The sequence below is a fragment of the Corylus avellana genome, chromosome 10 (genome assembly GCF_965113065.1).
Source record: "Corylus avellana chromosome 10, dhCorAvel1.hap1.2, whole genome shotgun sequence".
Taxonomy (NCBI): Eukaryota; Viridiplantae; Streptophyta; class Magnoliopsida; order Fagales; family Betulaceae; genus Corylus; species Corylus avellana.
The window spans coordinates 5,365,409-5,387,307 of record NC_142499.1 but is presented as its reverse complement, the minus strand read 5'-3'; the positions used below and the strand labels follow the sequence as shown (position 1 = coordinate 5,387,307).

At 37.7% G+C, this 21,899-nt stretch overlaps 3 protein-coding genes across 3 annotated transcripts; 2 read left to right on the top strand and 1 right to left on the bottom strand.

Annotated features, from left to right (window-relative positions):
- Nucleotides 1-263: 263 nt before the first annotated feature.
- Nucleotides 264-8,051, bottom strand: LOC132192325 (Cation efflux family protein). Its single transcript, XM_059607623.2, has 10 exons — nt 7,137-8,051; nt 6,281-6,389; nt 6,025-6,064; nt 3,053-3,129; nt 2,282-2,370; nt 1,366-1,435; nt 1,188-1,226; nt 926-1,076; nt 725-814; nt 264-569 (listed from the first exon to the last, which is right to left on the bottom strand). Exons 1-10 carry the CDS (start codon nt 7,570-7,572, stop codon nt 468-470), a joined length of 1,203 nt encoding a protein of 400 aa, XP_059463606.2. The 5' UTR covers nt 7,573-8,051; the 3' UTR covers nt 264-467.
- Nucleotides 8,052-10,296: 2,245 nt separating this feature from the next.
- LOC132161767 (putative L-type lectin-domain containing receptor kinase S.5) lies at nt 10,297-12,400 on the top strand. Its single transcript, XM_059571948.2, has one exon. It carries the CDS (start codon nt 10,381-10,383, stop codon nt 12,361-12,363), a length of 1,983 nt encoding a protein of 660 aa, XP_059427931.2. The 5' UTR covers nt 10,297-10,380; the 3' UTR covers nt 12,364-12,400.
- Nucleotides 12,401-17,522: 5,122 nt separating this feature from the next.
- LOC132162203 (putative L-type lectin-domain containing receptor kinase S.5) lies at nt 17,523-19,639 on the top strand. The gene has a single exon (XM_059572468.2). It carries the CDS (start codon nt 17,523-17,525, stop codon nt 19,512-19,514), a length of 1,992 nt encoding a protein of 663 aa, XP_059428451.2. The 3' UTR covers nt 19,515-19,639.
- The last annotated feature ends 2,260 nt before the right edge of the window (nt 19,640-21,899 follow it).

The following is a 21,899-nucleotide window of genomic DNA, read 5'->3' as shown; positions in this document are numbered from 1 at the left end:
TTATTTCTCTCCTAATAAAAACTTCTAAAAGTACGTCAACTTTGAGATTCAATCTTAATCGTTGCTTTTACTACAACAAAAATTAATAACAGCATATAAGCCAGATCCGTGCTAGACAAAGACAATTTTTGAGAGTTAATTCAATAAAATTGAATTCCTAGAGCATTAATTTGTTTTATTGACCCAAAGTTACTTTACTGAACGATCTAAGATCAGACCTACAAGATAGCCCTGCATATGAAAGCAAGATGAAGAGAACAACAAACTCAGAAAAACTTGACTAATTATTTCCAATTAATTGAAATTAAATGAATTACAAGAACCAGTTATGCTACCAAGAGTCATCATTTACTATCCCTCTGCGATGACATGGCAACATGAACAAATCATGGGCCTCAATCTATAAAATTAATGTCACGTACCAGCATGTTATAAAACCACAAATGAGAAGACAAGAAAAAGAAAGCTCAGACATCATTGGTTTCAACTGTCAAGTTCTGTATGCCCAGATCATGGCACAAACCATGCACAAAGTGGAGTATTGCACTATCATCTATCCCTTTCTTCACCTGTAAGTTTTTCACCCACCAAAAGAAATCACTAAATTACAGATCTTTCGAGCATTTAGACAAAAAGCCACCATATGTCCAACCAGAATGTAAACAATCTTACACTATGGGGAAAAAATTTGCTGCAAGAAGATAGATTACATTCAAAAACTCACCTGTATTGAGACGGAGCCAACAACATGACCAGGGACCAATTCCCAAAAACGAGCTTGAGAAATTTCTGACACATCTTCGCGGGCAGTAATCTAATGTCAAATGTCAAAAAGGTTAGACAGCATCAATGAAAAACATCTTCCACCCTTTTTTCTTTCTCTTGTGGCCTTGTATTCCTATAAACTAAAAGGAAAGAGAATTACCTGTCTCCAACATTTGCTTAATGCTGAAGTTGGAATGCTGGGTGGTGCCATTTGAAGCAAGATGCCTCCAGTCGCTCTAAACATGGGCATGACAAGCATAAAGATTGCAACTGAAACTAGCCCCAAACACAATACTTCAGCATTCTGAACCCTGAAAAGTATAAAACGCAAATTACAGGGGAAAGAAAAGGGTTGAAAACAAGGAAGAGGAGGGCTGGGAATTGCCAAAACAGTCAAAAACCTAATATTAAGTAGCAATTACCCGAGGGACAAAAACCAAGATGCCAGTATTAAACCTGCACTGAGAAACAAGCGGAGTACACCAGCTTAAGAAGGTTGATAAAAACAGAGAAAAGGAGCACACACGTGTGCACACATACAACCATGTACATGTGTATAGCACACACGCAGCAGAGAGTGAGAGAGAGAGCACATCCTACCTGCGAATGGAATCTGCAAGAACGTGTAGGCAAACTGAATGGTAATTCATATCTTCTGCATTTCTGTAGACTGCAAGCAAGTGATATAAGAAGAATATTCAGGATCAAAGGTTCCTATATACATTGGTGACATGGCGTCCAGTCCTAACACTTAATGATTTAAACCCTACAATGGTAGTTATCATTATAGTACTAGAGATACCATGCCAGACAAGACACTTTCAGCACAAGCATAGAGTTACAAGAAGAGGGAGGCAACATGAATTCGTTATAAAACTTTCAGTTCACCCCTCTCAATATCTTCCCCATTGGCTTGAGAAATATCTCTTAAAAGTTAAATCAAATTAAAGGAGCATATGCGGAAATATTAATAATGTTGTTATCCAGGTATCAATGAGTAAGCATGCATGGGAATCAAATAGATAGTTGAACAAAATAAGCAGGGACCTATCACAGACACTGATGTATGCCCAGCGTAATGCTTGGTTCATTTAAACAACCATGTTAGACAAGTTGTAACAGTCTTAAACCACAACCTAGATGTGCCTCTGGTTGTCTTACATGTCGAGTTGAAATAAGGAACATCAAGGAATGTACTAAAACCAATACACGAAACAGAATATGAAAGCATCCAGAGCAATACATGCCATGTACTCTTCTAGGAAGCATATGGTGCCCTTAGACAATCAGGGTGGAATTGCAGTGTGCTTCTCAATTGGCCAATTTTCTTTTTTTTTTTTTATAAATAAGTTCTCAATTGGCCAAAAATGAAATACAAGAGGGGGAAAATATAAGCAAATACTGAGGCTATGAGGAAAGGTTCCAAAAGTAACATTTATAAAGTTTAATTTCATGGCTTGCTCACACAAACAAGTAGGTTACCTCACTTAAAATCTTAAACTGCCGCAACACTTACCAAGATTTCTGCGAGCATAATTTCGGAAGAACCAAACACCAATAAGATTCACCAATAAATTTGTCACCGCAGAAACAATCAAGTAATGCCTATAATCATTGATGGTTAGCATATATTAATAAAAAAAAGCGCTTTGAATGAATATACATTATTTAAAATAAAAAACATATATTAATAAAAAATAAAAAATCATGTCTAAATAGAACACAAACACAGAATTAGGAGAAACGAAGGTGGATAAATATGCAGTAAGCTAGCATTGGGTAGTAAGTTCACAGCAAATAACAATAATAAAAAAAATGATGATGACGATGATAAAAATAATAATAACTCATTATCGTTTATAATCCTATAATGACAGAATTACCGCATCATTTCCGTAAAAAGAGCTTTGTATTAAGCTGTATCTAAGACAAGCTAGGCATCATACTTACACTATTGCATAACAGTTGAACAAAATTATAAAGCAAACATTTCAAGCGAGGATATCCTGGCTAGAACATGAATTAGACTAAAGGGGCTCTTACATGCCTCATATTAATATATTTAACTAAAGAGCCATAAAAGACAGCAAAACTAAATCATCTTGAAATATATGAGTTTACAACAGAAAACTTAAGATAAAAAAAAGAGACATACTAGATAGTCAGAACCTAGTAATCATACAGCACAGGAGCTGATATGCAACCATATGACACAGAGATGAATGAATCCTCCAACTCTTAAATACAATAGACCATCTGGCTCATCAAAATCAGCAGATCAACTTACTTGTGCTCAGATTCATCTTGGATGAATGCATGAAGTGCTTCCACAGCTAAGGAGAATGACAAAAACAAAAGAAACAGCTGTCTACACATGCAACAGAAAAAAAAAATCCACTTGTTAGCCCAGATTAAAACAGAAAAAAGAAAAAAAAGAAAGAAAAAAAAAAGGTATGCAATTTAACTATTAACTAATTTCCAAATTCAGAGAGACTTAAAGGTGGAATTGAAGAATCTGAACAGTTATTGAAGAATTACCATAGAGACCAATGAGCAACCAACAGTGCTCTCAAGGCTGACTTGATAAAGGCTTATGATAGAGTTAAATGGCATTTCCTAGTAGCACATTGAGAAACTGTTGGTTTCCACAAAAAATGTGGTTAGGTGGATAAAGGAGTGCACCTCTACCAGGTTCTCTATCAGTATCAGTAGGAAGCTAAATGGTTTGCTTTTGGGGGCATAGCATCAAGGCAAGGGAACTCTATGTCGCCCTACCTTTTGGGCTAGCAATGGAAGTTTTCTCGGGGTTTATGAATGGCATGGTGGTTGAAAGAAAGTTTAAGTTTTACTGGAGATTCGAGAAGGAGAAAATATCACTTATATTTTCCAGATGACCTCTTCATCTTCTGTAGGCTGAAGTCAACTCTATCTCCCCAGTCACTCAGTGCCTTAATCTATTCCAGGAACTATCACAACTTTCTCATGTCCTCGTGTGCAGTCTGCCAGTGAATGCAGGAGAATAAATACTGAGAACCCTAGCTTACAGTGCTCATACTCTCCCAGTTAGAAATGTTAAGAGTGCCATTGATCTCTTCCTGACTCAAAGGTTTAGATGTAGAACTCTAGTGGATAAAATCATTAAGCCTAAAAGTTGGATGTGTAGAACCCTTTACTATGCTGGGAAATTAGAACTAGTGAAGACCACTCTTCACCGTCCAAGTTTATTGAGCTTCCTTATTTATCCTTCCTAAGATAGTGATCAAGCACATTGAACAAACCTTAGATCATTCTTGCAGGAGGGCAGTGACTCGAGCACCAAAGGTACTAAAGTTGCTTGGGAACATGTGTCTTCCTAAGAAGGGAACCTGGGTGCTACGAGCCTGAAACAATGGAATAAGGCGCCTATAATGAAACATCTCCAGCACATATGCACTAACAATAACCAGTCAGCATGCTCAAGTTGGGTTCACACATGGCTGGCAGAACTATGGTTGCTTTGCTTTGGTTAAAAACATTGTTCAGAAGACCTCCTCTTCATTTACTGGTATTTGGTGTAGGCAAAAAAAACTGGTCAGTGGTCAATGAAAAATGGTTTCTGAGTCAAAAGCAAAATTGGCTCTGAAGGAGGAATCGTTTATGCATCTCAAGAGGTGTAAACCATTTTATGGAACTTGTCACCACTCTCGCCCCTCTTCCTAAATGGCAGCAGCACCACCCACCCTCCCAGAGAAACTCAATTTCCACCCTCCCCTCTGTGCCACCCCCTTCTCTCAATTGCCACCATCCCCTCCATGCTACCCTCTTCTACCTCTTGCGCACCCAACCCTTGACCAGTCACAACCCCAACCCTACGAAGGAACCTAGCCACTCCTTCCCATTGGCACTACCCTCCTCCGCTTGACACCCGCCATCCCCCTTGCCCAGTCACAACCCCTCCCCACCCCTTGCAACTACCCTTGTCCCTCCTTTCATTACAGTCCCTCAACAACTCTCCCTCCCCTACAACTCCCCTTCAAGGTCTCGATTAAATAATGAAAAATTAGTTATTTTCCCCAAAAATATTTTTGATTGAAAACATTTTCCCTCAAAACATATTTTACATTGAGAAAAAAATGCAACCTAATCACTAATGGAGTTGAGTAGAGGTGGCCCACTGCTCAGTCCTTGGAGTGGAAGGAAACTAAGAATGCTACTCCTAAGGAATTAAGCCCAACCCATGAGAGATGATCAAGTGCAATGGGAATGGGATCAACCTGGCAAATTTTCTGTAAGAGGTGCATGACAGAGCATTCAATCTCCAGACCCAGAGGTGGAGTAGCACAAAATCATATGGCATAAAAAAGCTATTTTCCACTCCGCTATGCAATAATTCTTAGGTTAGCGGTCCAGACAGGTTCAATACTCAAGCCAAACTGCATGTCTATTACATAGCCTAGAACGTTAGGTATAACCTTTGTGGGCAAGGGGTAGAAGATCTAGACCATTTTTTCTCCTCCTGCCCCTTCTCTAAGCACATTTAGTATCTGCTATATTATAAGTATAATCTCTCATGAATTCATAAACGGTGGAAGGAGACAATTGATTGGATGATTCAAAACTTAAAAGTAAGTCCATCATGAACAAAATATGCGTACTTATACTTGCCGCTACGATTTATACAATTTGGAGGGAAAGAAACACAAAAATCATTCAGGATACAACTAGGGATGTCCTACTGTATTTCATAATGTAATGTATTAGATAAGGATTACGTGTATTATCCTTCATGGTTTTACACCATTTTAAGAAAATCGGTGACTGCAAAGATCATGGGGTCTTTTAAAAGATTTTTTGAGCCTGGTTAGCCCCATAGAGGTCTATTTTGGTATTCGGTTAGGGCGGGGGAACTTTGATTTAGTCTGTCCATCTCTTCCTAGATGCTATGGTTCCTAAGTACCCCTACTTACATTATTAACAAAACAATGTAAACATGTCAAACAAAAACGACAAATTTTACATGCATAAAAATATAGCATAGATTGGAGGCATTAAAACATAGTGGCTTCAGCACATAACCTAAAATAAACCAGTATCAGTGCCCAAAACAGTGTCAACACACCTGCTCGCATGCACAACACAGAAAAAGATATTGCAATAGAAGTGTCCTCAATATTTTAAGCTAATGAAAGCATCACGGTGTCATTGTGAAGAACATTTTACGGGTCTGCTTAGGCAATAATGGTTAAAAATGCAATGAAGTGGGCCATGTCAAATACTTACAGCATTTGTGAAAGCAGACAAAACTTCTAGCCTCTTGTACCTGATATGGAGAAGAACTGCAATTAATCAAACTGATTCCTATCAAATCCATTATTAGTCTAGATAGCATCATAGGAACAAAATATGATTCATTTCCAGATAATAAATATTTCAGGGAAGTTTGGATGAAAAAGAGAGAAGTGGTATTATCAAAACAACAATTTACAATCAGCAGTACTTGGCAGGGAACACTTAAAAGATGTGACACTAATCTCACCCATAAGTGTAAACTCTATCAGGCCTTTTTCTTGAAGCATCCATTGCAAACAACGAAAATGTCAATAGGCCACAGCCAAAAGTTAAATGAAAGGCGTCGGAAACCAAACCTGAAAAGACACCGGCAATCAAAACAGAAAGAAGTTGATATAGAAAATAAAATGAAAACTTAGGGATTAAGTCATAAACTAAAAGACAGGATGAAAACTAAAACCAGGAGACTTCTCCTTCGAACCCAGGTGATTCGAAATAGCCTAGCTTCAATTTATAGTCCCATCTTGTACAGACTTCCCAAAAATGAATAAAAAGTGAGCACTTACAGACAATGAATTAATCCATAACCCATATACATCTACAGGTTTGTTTCTTAAGCAGCTCTGTTTCCATGAAGAAGACATTCAGATTCCTCCCATTTTATTTTTGAAGATTACAACATGATAACTGAAAATAGCAACTAAATAATCTTCCTTCACTTCCTCACAGCAATAACCACAAAAGAGACTATGGGTGGTGTTTACCAGCAACATTTACAATAGAATTAGACTGTCATCAATTTTTTTTGAAAAACAGTGATAGAGTTAAACCACTTAACGCTATTCAGTATAAGCTACCCTTACAAGACTATGCAGTGGAGTTAGTTTTGAATCAAGCTACCGTACAGCCCAAACACATACGAAGTATTTTACTCCGCAATCCAATTTCAGTGCTGGGATTATCACCAATCAGTTGCAACCAATTACAACTACAAAATACACAATCATAGCTTAAACGAAGTTACCATACATATAATTCGCAAGCTAACAGAGTCGGCATATAGAAATTATTGAATACAGGCAAAGGGAGATCACTGTGCTTACCCACACGCCCTGTAAACAGGCCGATAGCTAACTCTGCTGTCGAATACGCCACGTTAAGCGAAATCATCACGAACAACCTCTTCATGTACCTATTTCCAAACCTCATGATCCGAAAAACCGAAGACGCAAACAACAAAACCGAGAATTTCTCGGCCGATCCATTTCCCTCCCCGGAAAACTTATCATTTTCGTCTAAAGAGTAGAAGGACCCGGGCGGAATGTCAATGCTCGAGATGCTCCGCGAAAGCAGAGGCTTCGCCGGTTCGTTTAGATTGATCGAAATGGGCGTGTGGGGCTCTCGCGATTGGTCGAAAGAAGCTTGGCGCGAAAACGCCAATCTCCGATCGCTCGCGCCGATTCCGAAACCCGCGTTCCACGAATTCTGGTGCTCCGTGTCCGTTGGAGTATAAAATTTGAACGAATCGCTCTTCTCCATTTCTATCGGAAACCCCAAACCCAATTCTCAGACGAAAACCCTAACTTCTTGCAACAACAACAAAAACAAACTCTAATTCCCCGCCTGATTTCAAATTATATTGGAAAAAAGAAAAAGGGAAAGCTCTAATAAAAAATCGTAGAAGCTCGAATGATCATACTCAGAGAACTCACTAGAAACTAGAAAAAAAAAATACCCTAATTTCACACTGATTTGAAATCGAAGCTCGTGAAGAATGAATCTGATTTATCCTTTAATTCTAGTCCAAAACAAGGAAAATAGAAATGAAAGTTTTATTCGATTTTTCCGCAGAGCAATAGGAATGCTTATGAGATTGTAGATTGAAACCAACAAAAAGAAACGAATCTGCGATTCTGCAATGAAAGAAACGCAGCGTTCTACGCAGATTGAACTGCTCAGAGCGAAGACTACAAGTCAAGTAAACGAGTGGACTAGTTACAACATTGTGAATCAGTTGATTATACTGTCGCGCCCAAAAACCGGGAAAATAAAAAAATAAAAAAAAAAAAATAAATTCCGACCCTATATTCACTATTCAATATGAATACGTACTACAATTTATACGTGTATTCATGTTCATACGGTGAAGAAAGCAAGTTAATAAAATTGGTCTCCTTTTGGAATTATTCTGCATCGTGTTATTAAGAAGCATTCAAGCCGACAGTAGCTTCCAAAAAAGTCATGGTTAGAGTGCTAAAAGGTCCAATTACCATTGGATAATGACCACAAAACCAGCATATTGGTTAATTAGCAGAATAATTAACTTGGGTAGCATGGTCCCTCTCCCTTTTGTTTGGATAACATCTGTGTTTCCCTGGCATTTACGGAATCCAATTTGTCAACACGAACTATTCTTCGTGCCATATACATTTTTACACGTATTCCTTTTACAATTTGATGGTCATTTCTGTCCATGTGCTTTTCCAGGGAGGGAGAGAAGTATGACCAAATCAAAATTGATGATTAATTGGCTGGTCTTTGAAATCATTTATAGTGCCACGTTGATATAGTTGAATGGAAAGTTTCACATTTATTGAAAACGAAGAACCAGACTCATTCTTTCTGGACTCTCTAAACCTTTAAGTCTAGAACCAGATTAGGTGGCAGACTTGGGCAACAAAAGGGGTCGGAAAAATGAGAAATTTCTTTTAGTACATTGATGAGAGGTGATATACATTTATTTCTTGTTTAATTTTTAAGGTTAATAACTTTTTTGGTACCTGAGTTTTGTGGTTTTTTAATTTTCCTCTTAGGTTTTAAAACATGATAAAACTAGTACCACAGATTTTAAAAAAGACCAAATCATCACCTCCAGTTTAAAAATTTTTATGCTACCCCCAGTTTGACCTTAGGGGTGGCTCTAAGGGCCAAAAAGGGGGTGGTTTAAACCACCCCCATAGCCCTTGAGCCACCCCCAGATCGGCCTTGGGGGTGGCTAAGCTACCCTCTAAGGTCAAACGGGGGGTGGCATAGAATTTTTCAAACTATAGGTAGTGATTCGGTTTTTTCTAAAATTTGATGTACTAGTTTTGTCATGTTTTAAAACCTAAGAGGAAAATTAAAAAATCTCAAAACCCAGGTACCAAAAAAGTTATTAGCCCTATTTTTTATGCAAATTTATTATTGAATATGTACAACTCATATGTGGTTTCACCGATTTAATGATGAATTTACTCATTTTTTATATGAAGATGAACAAAAAATAAGCAAAAAATAGAAACAAAACATTTTTCATTGACCGATATACTACTATCATGCATTGAAATTAAATGATGGCTCTTCTCCATCGGGATGGTTCAAAATTAATTTTGACACCGCTATACAAGATTTTTTTTTTTTTTTTTTCGGTGCAAGTAGTTGTTTGTCGTAATTATTCTAGCCATGGTTTCTTATATTATTGCCCCCGAAACGCCAAACACTGGTGAAGCTTTAGCAACTCGCTATGCAGTGTCGCTGGCTTCATCCCTCAATCTCAATAAATTTATCTTTCAAGGTGACTCGATGGTTGTCATTTTGGCTCTCCAATACCCGAGCTCTTCTTAAGATTAGCGTATCTCTTCCATCATTTATGAGGCTCTGGACTCTATCCCAGCTTCCTCCTCTTGGAGAGCTAGAAAAGTTAATAGAAATGCAAATTTATGCACCCATTCTAAGGCACATTGGGCCGCAGTCAAATCTTTTTTTCCTGGCCGCATCTCCACTGCTACGCCTTCTCACCCTGGGTTCCTATTGTTAGTGAAAATGGCCCTCATTCTTGGGTCGTGTTTGTTAACTTTTAGGCTTGTTTAGTTCTTTGCTTTCTTGTTGTTAGTTCAATGTACTTATTAAAAGAAAATGACATAGCAAGCGACGTGACAATGAAAGTTTCTTGGTGATTTCCCATGTCAATCCTAGTTGATCAAAAGTCTACTTAAAATATCATTACTCCAAAGAAAAATTGAATCCCAAAAAAACCACCAAACACTTTTACTCATTCCCCATCCCCACAAAAGAAAGAAAAATTAAAATATACCTTTTAGAAATAATAATTGGCATGTCGCTTCTGACCATGCATGATATTCAACCCTTGACCAGCTTTAAAACAGCATACCAGAAAGAAACTACATGGAAATTTCCCTTATTTTTCTTGGGTATTTGCAATGAGAATTATATGCCTTCCATAAAATCTGCAATAGCTTTCTCTTCTTTCCCAAGCATCTGAAACTTAGCTTTCCTTCTTCTTACCTTTGCCAGATACTGCAATCCTGCAACCCCCATTAAGGCCATTCTGTATTTTCCATAGGCAGAATGTGCCCTCCTCGGGCATTTGAGTCCCTTTTTCTAGCACTACTCCTCTTGGGTGGTGGAATTCTTATTCAAGTTGGGTGCTTTAGTTTTGATTTTCCAAAATTCTCTGATCAAAATGCATCTGATCTTCTCATGCTAAGTGAAAATTCACGCATTGATGTGGAAGCTATCCAAGTTACACCCAATGTTCGAATTGACAGCTATTTGGAGAACAAATCCGGACGCGCATTTTACAAGAAGCAATTCAGATTGTGGAGCAAGAGCAAAGGCGTCACAGCAACTTTCAATACAACCTTTCTGCTTAATATCAGTCCCGCCACACCAAATACTCCAGTCGGCGAAGGCATGGCATTCATATTAGCTGCAGATTCCACTCTTCCAGACGGCAGCGATGGGCAGTGGCTTGGGATTGAAACCGCGGCTTCAAATGGATCTTCTGGAGTGGTGGCAGTAGAATTTGACACGAGAAAGAGCTATCCAGATGATCTCGATGATAACCATGTTGGGTTGGATGTAAATAGCATCAATTCAATCAAACAGGTGTCTTTAGGTGGCTATGGGGTCAATCTTTCTTCAGGGAATGATGCATCTGTAAGGGTTGTGTATGATGGCAAAAATATTACTGTCGCGGTTCTCGTGATGAGTAATGGAACAGGGGAGTACACGCCACTGATCTCTCTGCCTCTTGTTCTCTCTGACTATCTTCCAGAGATGGTTTTCGTTGGGTTCTCTGCTTCAACGAGTAATTACACCGAATTAAACTGCGTACGAGCATGGGAATTCGAGGGTGAAGATATTGGTGAAGATGTAAATCTGTTATGGGTGTGGATCACAGTTCCGGTGGTGGTAATTGTGTTAATTAGCGGGATTTTTTTTTACTTGTATTGGGAAAGAAAAAACAGAGAGCGGCCGGAAGATGCATATCAAGGGATGGAAGACCAGATTCGAGGGTCTTCTATGGCTCCACGGATGTTCAAACTGAGAGAGCTGAGAAAAGCAACAGGCAACTTCAACCCCAAAAACAAGCTCGGAAAAGGCGGCTTTGGAACGGTCTACAAGGGATTGTTGGCAGATAAGGAGGTAGCTGTGAAGAGAGTCTCAAAGGATTCGCGTCAAGGCAAGCAAGAATTTATAGCAGAAGTCACAACAATCGGCAGCCTCCGACACAAAAATCTTGTCAAATTGATTGGATGGTGCTATGAAAAGCGCGAGCTTCTTATTGTGTACGAGTACATGCCGCATGGTAGCCTCGATAAGTTTGTATTCGGAGATGACAAGCTAGGCTCGGAGGAACAACCGCTCAGCTGGGAAAAAAGGCACATCATAATTCATGGGGTGGCTCAGTCGCTGGATTATCTCCATAATGGGTGTGAAAAGAGGGTGCTTCATCGCGACATAAAAGCCAGCAACATCATGTTGGACTCAGACTTCAGCGCAAGGCTGGGAGATTTCGGATTGGCTCGAGCCATTCAACAAAGCGACGTAACCCACCACTCAACAAAAGAGATTGCAGGAACGCCTGGTTATATGGCGCCAGAGACTTTTCTCGTTGGCAGGGCAACCGTTGAAACAGATATTTATGCGTTTGGTGTTCTTGTATTGGAAGTTATCTGCGGGAGGAAGCCTGCAAATACGGGTGAGCATAACGACTACAACAATGGGATTGTGTATTGGTTGTGGGAGCTTCGTAGGAAGGACAGGATCCTTGATGCAGTTGACTCCAGATTGAAAGGGGAATTCGATGAGGACGAAATGGTGGGCATGCTTGTTTTGGGATTGGCCTGCTGCCACCCAAATCCACACCAAAGACCCTCCATGAGAACAGTTTTGCAAATACTTACAGGGGAGGCGCCTCCGCCGCTGTTGCCCACAGAGAGACCTGCTTTTGTGTGGCCGGCGATGCCTCCATCATTCAAAGAAGACACCGACACCGCTTTTATTAAAAGCCAATCTACTCCGTTCACAGATATCGCCGGGAGATGAGTCATGCCTATCACTACGAATTTCCACCTTGTACACAATTTCCCACTTTTTTTTTTTTAAACAATGTTTTTTCTTCGTTTCATGTCGGATCTATACTTTGTTTAACTTTTTGAATGTCACTGTCCTAATTAGTTTCTAAATCTACAACATATTTTGACAAATCACGTCCATGGCCACTACCCAATCCATCAAAATTTTCTTAATTAGATAGTGTTTTCTTTGTTTTTCCATTTCTGCTACCAGGGTATTTTCGAACGCAATCACTTTCATTACCTCTATCATCGATGACAAATTTTTTCATATGTCTAATAATTCATCGGTCATCGGTCAATGTTTTTGCTCCCATAAATGAACTAAAGAGAAAATGAACGACAGACTAGAGATCTAGGATAACTACTTTGAAAGTTTAGTATAAACAAAACCTTAGAAAACTACTTAAGGAAATTGAAACCCATAAAAGCATAAAAAACTTTTCTATGTAGATTACTAATGAAAGTATGAAAGTAAATATAGAGAGAAGACAAATAGAAACTTCTGTAGAGCTGAGCATCACCGGACTCACCACTGTATTATTCAGAAAAATAGAAAGAGTTGAGGGAAGAACGAAGAAACGAAATTATTCCCTCCTCCTAGCATGGTTCATATAAAGTAATGTTACAATAGCACATTGAAGCAATTTTGTTGTTATTTTATTTCTCCATTCCATCTCCCTCTTTTCAATAAAAATAATATTTTTTTCAAAAGTAAATATTTAAATAGATAATTTTTTGAAGTTTGTATTGAAAAATTAATAACTAAAATGAAAAAAATTGTGCATTTTGAATGGCCAAAATAGCCACTACTATTGGAGATGCTCATTAAAGTATAGCTCTATACACTTTCATTATTCCAATTGAAGTATTATTTCTTTATACACTTTCACTATTCTTAAAGAGGAGAAATAATCAAATTAATTATTAGTTTTTTTTTTTTTTTAGAGCTACGATACTCAACAAATTTACTGAGCATTATACGAACTACCTATTTTTTTATAGCTAAAATAGCTAGCCATATATATATATATATATATATATATATATATATCGGCCATCTTTTGCTAAAATAATCTTTGAATGCCCAAAAAAAAAATGCTAACTTCTGTTTTGTCAACCCATCTGTAACTTTGAAGGATAAGTAGAACGTCAAGGATAAGATAGGAACTTTTCTTCCTAGCATAATAGTCATACTCCTTTATAATTTCATGGAAAATAAGCCAAGGCCCAAAGTCTAATGCCTAGTCAAATTAATTGTAGGCCCACTTTAATAAAAAGCCCGTAAAGCCTAGAAAAAATAGGACACCTCCATGCAGAAACTCAAGGATAGAAATTTGCTACGTTTAATTCATACAAACTCATTTAATAAAGTGACATGTATTTCATAACTATTAAAAAAATATGTGTTTTTAACATGTTAAGAGACACATGTTAATTTATTAAATTGGTTTATATGAATTAGCTACAAACCAGTTTGTAGCAAATTTATGTCCAAACTCAGGCAAGTCTCCTTTCACAGGAGGGGTGTCAACCGGTTTTTAGTTTTTTGCCAAAATCGGGTACCTGAACTGGGGTATCTCGGTTTTTGGTTTTGGGCAACTGAACCGAGTTCCCGGTTCCAATTCGTATCTAGTTCGGTAATCGGTTTTTTAAGAATTTTTTTTTTTTTTTTAACCGGTTTAATATTTTTGGTTTTGGGCAATTGGAATCGGGAACTGGGTCCCAGTTACCGGCCAGTTTCGGTTCGTACCCGGTCCGGTAACCGGTTTTTTAAGATTTTTTTTTTTTAACCGGTTTAATATATATATATATATATATACACCCGGTTTCGATTTCCCGGTTATAACTGGGTGCCAAAAATTGGGACTGGAGTTGGGGTCCCTGGTCTTTGGTTTTTTGCAACCAGAATCAAAACCGGCTCCCCGATTTTCCGGTTTCCTAGTTTCTCGATTTTTCAATTCTGGTTTCTCGGTAATTTTTGACACCTCTACACAGGAGAATTTTATATGTTCTTTTTTCTTTCTTTAAACTTGACCGTCGAAGGCTCTGCCCCTATCATGAGTACCCGACCCAACTTCGTGTAATTATCTACCAGGAAAATAAGTCGAAACAGAACCTCCTTACTAGAAAGCGAATACGGTCAACTAGAAAATGATCACTTATATATCACAACATAGCCGTCACTCTTAAATGCATCAAGTGTGAATGGTCTTGAAGTTTTAAGTATTAGATGGGGGACTATAATCACAAGGACATAGAAGTTTTAAGTATTAGATGGTGGACTATAATCCTTTTATTATATCATACAACAAAATTGTCACTTCAATAAAATAAATGAATAATAAACTTGGTGTTGTTCTATCAATGGCAAGCAATTTCGCTAGAGTCTTAATTTTGACCCTTCTTGTTTTTCTAATAGAGAAATCTTACCGGTTCTTCATATTTATTTTAGAAAACAATATCCACGTAAGATAAGGAAAACACCCGAAGAACGGTAGCATTTCTCTTTCTAATATGAAATGCATATAAAATGCATTGAATCAATGATATCTAATACTACAATCGAGGCACTTTATGTTTTACAATAACTACATAAACTGGCTTAATAATACACAATTTATTATGTAATTCTAGGTATATGCAAATAATAGAAAGAATTATACTACTGTTCACACTAATTTATCATATTTATTCTAATGTGACATGTTTTAAGTGATTTCTCATATCAGTTACTTAAAACACGTCAGGTCAACTGATGTGAAATAAGTATAATAAATACGTGTAAAAAGTAGCATTATTCTAACAGAAACTATCTAGTTAAGGGTGAAATTTTTGAAACCTTCTATAATGAAAGATAATTTTGTATAAAGTAAAGCCAATTTCATATGAAGCAGCCCTCCAAAACTACGATAATTCCTATTGAGTTTTGACGCCCACATAGAAAATTTTACAATGTTGTTTTTTTTTTTAAAATCATTAGTTAGAAAGAAATTCAATCAAGTTGGTTAAGATGGTGATAGAATAATGTTATTCAGAAGCATCCAAAGCAGCAATAGTAGCTTCCTAAAAAGTCATGGTGATTGTGGTAAAAAGTCCAATTACCGTTGGATATGATTGCTTGATTATACAGATGACAATTGGCAAGCATTGACCTTGTTGCATGCGTACTTTCTTGGAATTTCCTTCTTTTGTTTTCCCTCGCATGTGGGAATTAAACTATTCTTCCTGGGGCATATGACTCATATTCCTTTGCAATTTGATGACTATCAATGTGCTTTTCCATGTAGCTTCCTTAAGAGAATTATCGATCACCAAATCAAAATAGATGATTCATTTCTGGTCTTCGTAATTATTTACACTGCCTTGTTGATAGTTGAATGAAAAATTTCACATATGCTGAAAATAAAGAACCAAACTTATTCCTCCTGGAACTAAGGCCCCGTTTCCCAATGAACCGGGGAAAGTACAAATTTTTTTTTTTTTTTTTCCAACTCTTCAATATTTATACTTTTTATATTACATCAATAACTTTTTATTATTATTCAAAACAAAATCATTACAAAACGAAATATTTTTACTTCTTTATACAAAAAAAAAAAAATTCAAAACTTATTTCTAGAAAAAATTGTAGATGCATTGAATCAATGATATCTAATAATACAAGCCTACAATCGAGGCACTATATGTTTTACAGTAACTACATAAATTTGCTTAATAATACACAATTTATTATGTAATTTTAGGTACATGATAATAGAAAGAGTAACGCTACCATTTACACTCATTTATCACATTTATTCTGACATGACGTGTATTAAGTAGTTTCTTATGTCAGTTACTTAAAACATGTTGATCAACGGGTGTGAAATAAGTATAATAAATATGTGTAAAGAGTATCATTATTCTAGTAAAAACTATCCACTTAGAGGTGAAATTTTTTAAACCTTTTATAACGAAAGATAATTTTGTATAAAGCCAATTTCATATGAAGCGTCCCTCCAAAACTAAATTTTATCCCCTCCGGACAATTCCTTTTGAGTTTTGACCCCCACATAGAAAATTCAACAATGTTTTTCTTTCTTTCTTTTTATCATTGGTTAGAAAGAAATTCAATCAATTCAATCAATTCAAAAAGGGGGTTCATGTTTCAAATGGTGAAGAAAGCAAGTTAATAAAATTGGTTAAGATGGTGATAGGATAATGATATTCAGAAGCATCCAAAGCAGCAATGGTAGCTTCCTAAAAAGTCATGGTGATTGTGGTAAGAAGTCCAATTACCGTTGGATCTGATTGCTTAATTAGCAGAACACTTGGCAAGCATTGACCTTAATGTGCCATGCGTAATTTCTTGGAATTTCTTTCTTTTGTTTCCCCTCACATTTAGGAATTGGACTTTTCTTCCTGGCATCTCACTCATACTCCTTTACAATTTGATGACCATTTGCCATCAATGCATCTGCTTTTCCACGTAGCTTCCTATCGAAATAGATGATTAATTTCTGGTCTTTGTAATTATTCATACTGCCTTGTTGATAGTTGAATGAAAAATTTCACATATGTTGAAAACAAAGAACCAAATTCTTCCTAGAAATATGGCCGGTTTGTCTATTTTTACTTTTTATATTACATTAATAACTTTTTATTACTAGTCAAAACAAAATCACTACAAAATAAAACTTTTTTCACTTTTTTTCGTACAAAAAATTCAAAACTTTTTTCTATCTTATATAACGTAAATCTTTCTACGACTGTTAAAAAAAAAACCCACCTCCAAAACCTTTACCAAACCATTTCTCCCATCGCATATGATGTTTTTTTTTTTTAACTCCATGTCAAAACCAATCAATTTTACCCATTCTCCATCCCCAACACAAAAGATGAAAAATTAAAAAAATACATTCTAGAGAATCATTGGCGTTTGAGTATACATGATATTCAACCCTTGACCAAAATTAAAATAGTATATACCAGAAAGCACAAGGAAATTTTCCTGATACAAGTCTATAACTTTATTTAATTTCGGTATTTCCAATGACAATATATGCCTTCCATACAAATCTGAAACTTGGTTTTCCTTCTTCTTGCCTTTGCCAGATACTGCAATCCTGCAACCTTTCCAAAGGCGGAATGAGCTTTTCTCGGGCATTTGAGTCCCTTTTTCTAGCACTACTCCTCTTGGGTGGGGGAATTCTTACTCAAGTTGGGTGCTTTAGTTTTAATTTTCCAAACTTCACTGATCAAAATCCAGTTGATCTCCTTATGTTTAGTCCAAATTCACGCATTTCTGGGGCAGCTATCCAAGTTACACCCGATGTGAATACAAAAAGCTATACCATAAATCAATCCGGACGCACCTTTTACAAGAAGCAATTCAGATTGTGGAGCAAGAGCAAAGGCGTCGCAGCGTCTTTCAATACCACCTTTGTATTTACTATCACTCCCTTAGACCCAAATACTCCAGTCGGCGAAGGCTTGGCCTTCATATTAGCTGCAGATGCAGCTCTTCCAGAGAGCAGCTATGGCCAATGGCTTGGGATTTTAAACGCGGCTACAAATGGATCCTCTCAAGCTAATGTGGTGGCCGTAGAGTTTGACACGAGAAAGAGCTATCCTGAAGATCTCGATGGTAACCATGTTGGGTTGGATGTAAATAGCATCATTTCAATCAAACAGGTGTCTTTAGGTGGCTATGGGGTCAATCTTACTGCAGGGAATCAAACATCTGTAAGGGTTGTGTTTGATGGCAAAAATAATACTGTCTCTGTACTCGTGATGAGTAATGGAACAGGGGAGTACATGCCAGTGATCATGTCTCTGCCGCTTAATCTCTCTGACCGTCTTCCAGAGAAGGTTTTCGTGGGGTTCTCTGCTTCAACAAGCAATTACCTCCAACAAAACATCATAAACTCATGGGAATTCGTGGGTGACGATATTGGTGAAGATGCAGAGCTTTTATGGGTGTGGATCACTGTTCCAGCGGTGGTAATTGTGTTAATTAGCGGGGTTGTTTTTTACATGTATTGGGAAAGAAAACACAGAGAGCGGCCAGAAGATGCATATCCAATGATAGAAGACCAGATTCGAGGGTCTTCTATGGCTCCACTCAACTTCAAATTGAGAGAGCTGAGAAAAGCGACAGGCAACTTCAACCCCAGAAACAAGCTCGGACAAGGCGGCTTTGGAACGGTCTACAAGGGATTGTTGGCAAATAAGGAGGTAGCTGTCAAGAGAGTCTCAAAGGATTCACGTCAAGGCAAGCAAGAATTTGTAGCAGAAGTCACAACAATCGGCAGCCTCCGCCACAAAAATCTTGTCAAATTGATTGGATGGTGCTATGAAAAGGGCGAGCTCCTTATTGTGTACGAGTACATGCCGAATAGCAGCCTCGATAAGTTCATATTTGGCGATGAAAAACTAGGCTTGCAGCAACCACCGCTCAGCTGGGAAAAAAGGCGCACCATAATTCATGGGGTGGCTCTGGCGCTAGATTATCTCCATAATGGGTGTGAAAAGAGGGTGCTTCATCGCGACATAAAAGCCAGCAACATCATGTTGGACTCGGACTTCAGCGCAAGGCTGGGAGATTTCGGATTGGCTCGTACCATTCAGCAAAGCGACGTAACCCACCACTCAACAAAAACGATTGCCGGAACGCCCGGCTATATGGCGCCAGAGACTTTTCTTGTTGGCAGGGCAACCGTTGAAACAGATGTTTATGCGTTTGGTGTTCTCGTGTTGGAAGTTTTATGCGGGAGGAAGCCTGGAAATCAGAGTGAGCATAACGACTACAACAACGGGATTGTGTATTGGTTGTGGGAGCTTCGTAGGGAGGAGAGGATCGTTGATGCAGTTGACTCCAAATTGGCAGGGGAGTTCGATGAGGACGAAATGGCTGGAATGCTTGTTTTGGGGTTGGCCTGCTGCCAACCAAATCCACACCAAAGACCCTCCATGAGAACAGTTTTGCAAGTGCTTACAGGGGAGGCGCCTCCGCCGCTGTTGGCCGCAGAGAGACCTGATTTTGTGTGGCCGGCCATGCCTCCGTCATTCAAAGAAGACACGGACAACGCTTTTATTAAAAGTCAACTCACTCCGTTCACAGCACTCGCCGGGAGATGAGTAATTCCGATCGAAGTATGTATGATATTGTTTTTATTATTTAGTAGATGGTGAGAATATTGTTTAATACTGTTAGCGTTAAGTTGAAGATTGTGATCGCACCAAATAGTTCAACTCTAGGTGCAGTATAATTTCCACCTTGTACACAAGCTCCCAAGGTTTTCTTTCTCTTTTTTTTTTTTTAATTAAAAAAAAAAACGTATATTATAGCAATTGAATATGAAATTCGTGTATAAATGTAAGAAATATTTATTGGCATTTATTTATTAGTGTATCAGAAGAGCTGAGCTCCTGTGTCGGGCGCTGTGTTGGGCGTGAATTATAATTCTCTTCAGTTAGTTTTAGTGGAGAGTATTTTTGTTCTCTCAAAAAGTGAAAAAACAAAAATACCCTTAACGTTATTTTTAAAATCATTACCGAATATGAGTTGGATCTTTATCTTAATTTTTATGGGTTTTAAGGTAAACACATTTCCATAATTTTCTGGCATTTTATTTAAACGCCAAAAAATACTTATTGGCGTTTGTATTATACGCCAGAAAATTTTGGAAATTTTTCTAGCGTTTGATTCAAACACCAGTAAATTTTCTCTAATAATTCTTTATAACCAAATTTTTATAACCTGTTAATACATTCGCTAATAGAAGAATACACATGCATTAAGAAAAATGTTAATTACGCTAGCTATAAGCAAATGGACACTTCAAAATTCATCCTTACATCATCAGAAACATCATTAAAAAAAAAAAAAAAAAGACATTATAGTTCATTAATCACAACAAAAAGACACTAATAATATTTTGATTAAGAAGCTAATCGTAAAACAAGAAGAAAAACTTGTAGTAGAATTGTTCGTCTTAGCTTGTTCTCACAATATCTATTATTGAGAGTGCTCAAAAACAATAACAACAGAGTTATGTTCCTATTGTTTTCAAGCTATATATGCACTTCTATTTATAAGCTTAGCAAACTAAGAGAGATGGGATAAATAAGCAATGTAGGACTTAATCTCCACTAGGAGACTACATAGTGGACGGCTAGGGTTGTCATCCACACTGCACTATTGACACGACCAGGCCTAGGGAATTAATCCCCAACCCAAGTGCCTATGATGTGGCGTTGGACTTGGGTTTAATCCCAAGCCTAGTTTTCTATTCATGCATCATTATGCACGGTCTCTTTAGCTTATGTTTTAACGACTTAAAACAAGTAACCCAATAAATAAAAGCTTGACGTATTTAATTTACATCAACTCGGAGAGGGACCTAAAGAAAGAAAGAAAAAAAAAAAAAAAAATTAACTTGAAATAGTCATGAGACCCTTATCATCTCATAGCTGTCATAAGTTACTATATATGTAATTACAATTGATTCCATTAAACAATTGTAATTGCACTCTAGTTTCTATTTTTTATTAGACAATTCTTAATACTATCTTTTGATTTCTTCATAAAATATTCCGCAGTATAACAAAGTCGATGATATTATCACAAATGGAATGCCCAATTCCATTACTAACTCTAAACATAAGATTATGAATTTTCAAGGTTTATGGTTTAAGATCTTTTAAATGATAATCTCATTACTCACACCATAAACCATATTCAATATAATTCATGGACTATTTACATGCACATAATAAATAATCAATAATTTTTTTAAACCTAAGTACACAACTACCCGTGTCCCAAATAAACAGGCTGACACAAGTTTTAGACATCAAATTAATGAGCCAATACAAAACCTAACAAGGTGCATCGTAACTTGTGCACCTAGCCTCGACTTAACTTGAGGCTAGCCCTTGAAAGACGCGGCATAACGTGCACCTAGCCTTGACCTAACTTGAGGCTAGCCCTTGAAAGATGTGGCATAACCGTGCACCTTGACCCAACTTGAGCTAGCTTTTGAAAGGCATAGTCTAACCTACGCCTCTAGCCTCGGCCAAAGCCGAAGCCAGCCTTTGGAAGGCGCGACCTAACCCGCAACCCTAACCTCAACCCAACCCGAGGCTATCCATTGATAGCCACAGTGTAACCAGCAAACCTAGCCTCACCCCAACCCGAGGAAGAAAGCCTTTGAAAGGCTAGTCATTGAAAGCCGGGTGTAACCCACGCACCTAGCTTGAGAGTCTCGGCCCAACTTGAGGCTCGCGAATGAAAGACATGGTTTGACTCGCGAACTTAGCCACAACTTGTTGGGTGGTCTTGGGCCTATCTCAATCCCAAAAGCTAGCTTAAGAGGTGAGGCTTTCCCTCACACTTATAAATTGACCACCAGTCCCTTCCACAACCGATGTGGAATAAGCCCAATAATCTCCTCCTCACACATCGGGCCTTGGGTTGGAGAAGCGACGACCCGTTTCTCCCATGGACTGTTGGGCCGAGAC

Bases quoted from the DNA above. Each gene is read 5' to 3' on its own strand.
- LOC132162203 (XM_059572468.2), top strand. From the start codon at position 17,523: ATGAGCTTTTCTCGGGCATTTGAGTCCCTTTTTCTAGCACTACTCCTC.
- LOC132161767 (XM_059571948.2), top strand. From the start codon at position 10,381: ATGTGCCCTCCTCGGGCATTTGAGTCCCTTTTTCTAGCACTACTCCTC.
- LOC132192325 (XM_059607623.2), bottom strand. From the start codon at position 7,572: ATGGAGAAGAGCGATTCGTTCAAATTTTATACTCCAACGGACACGGAG. The intron at 1,436-2,281 runs GTAAGTGTTGCG...ACTTGCTTGCAG, and splicing joins TTATGCTCGCAGAAATCTTG to TCTACAGAAATGCAGAAGAT. The intron at 570-724 runs GTGAGTTTTTGA...AAAAACTTACAG, and splicing joins TTGGCTCCGTCTCAATACAG to GTGAAGAAAGGGATAGATGA.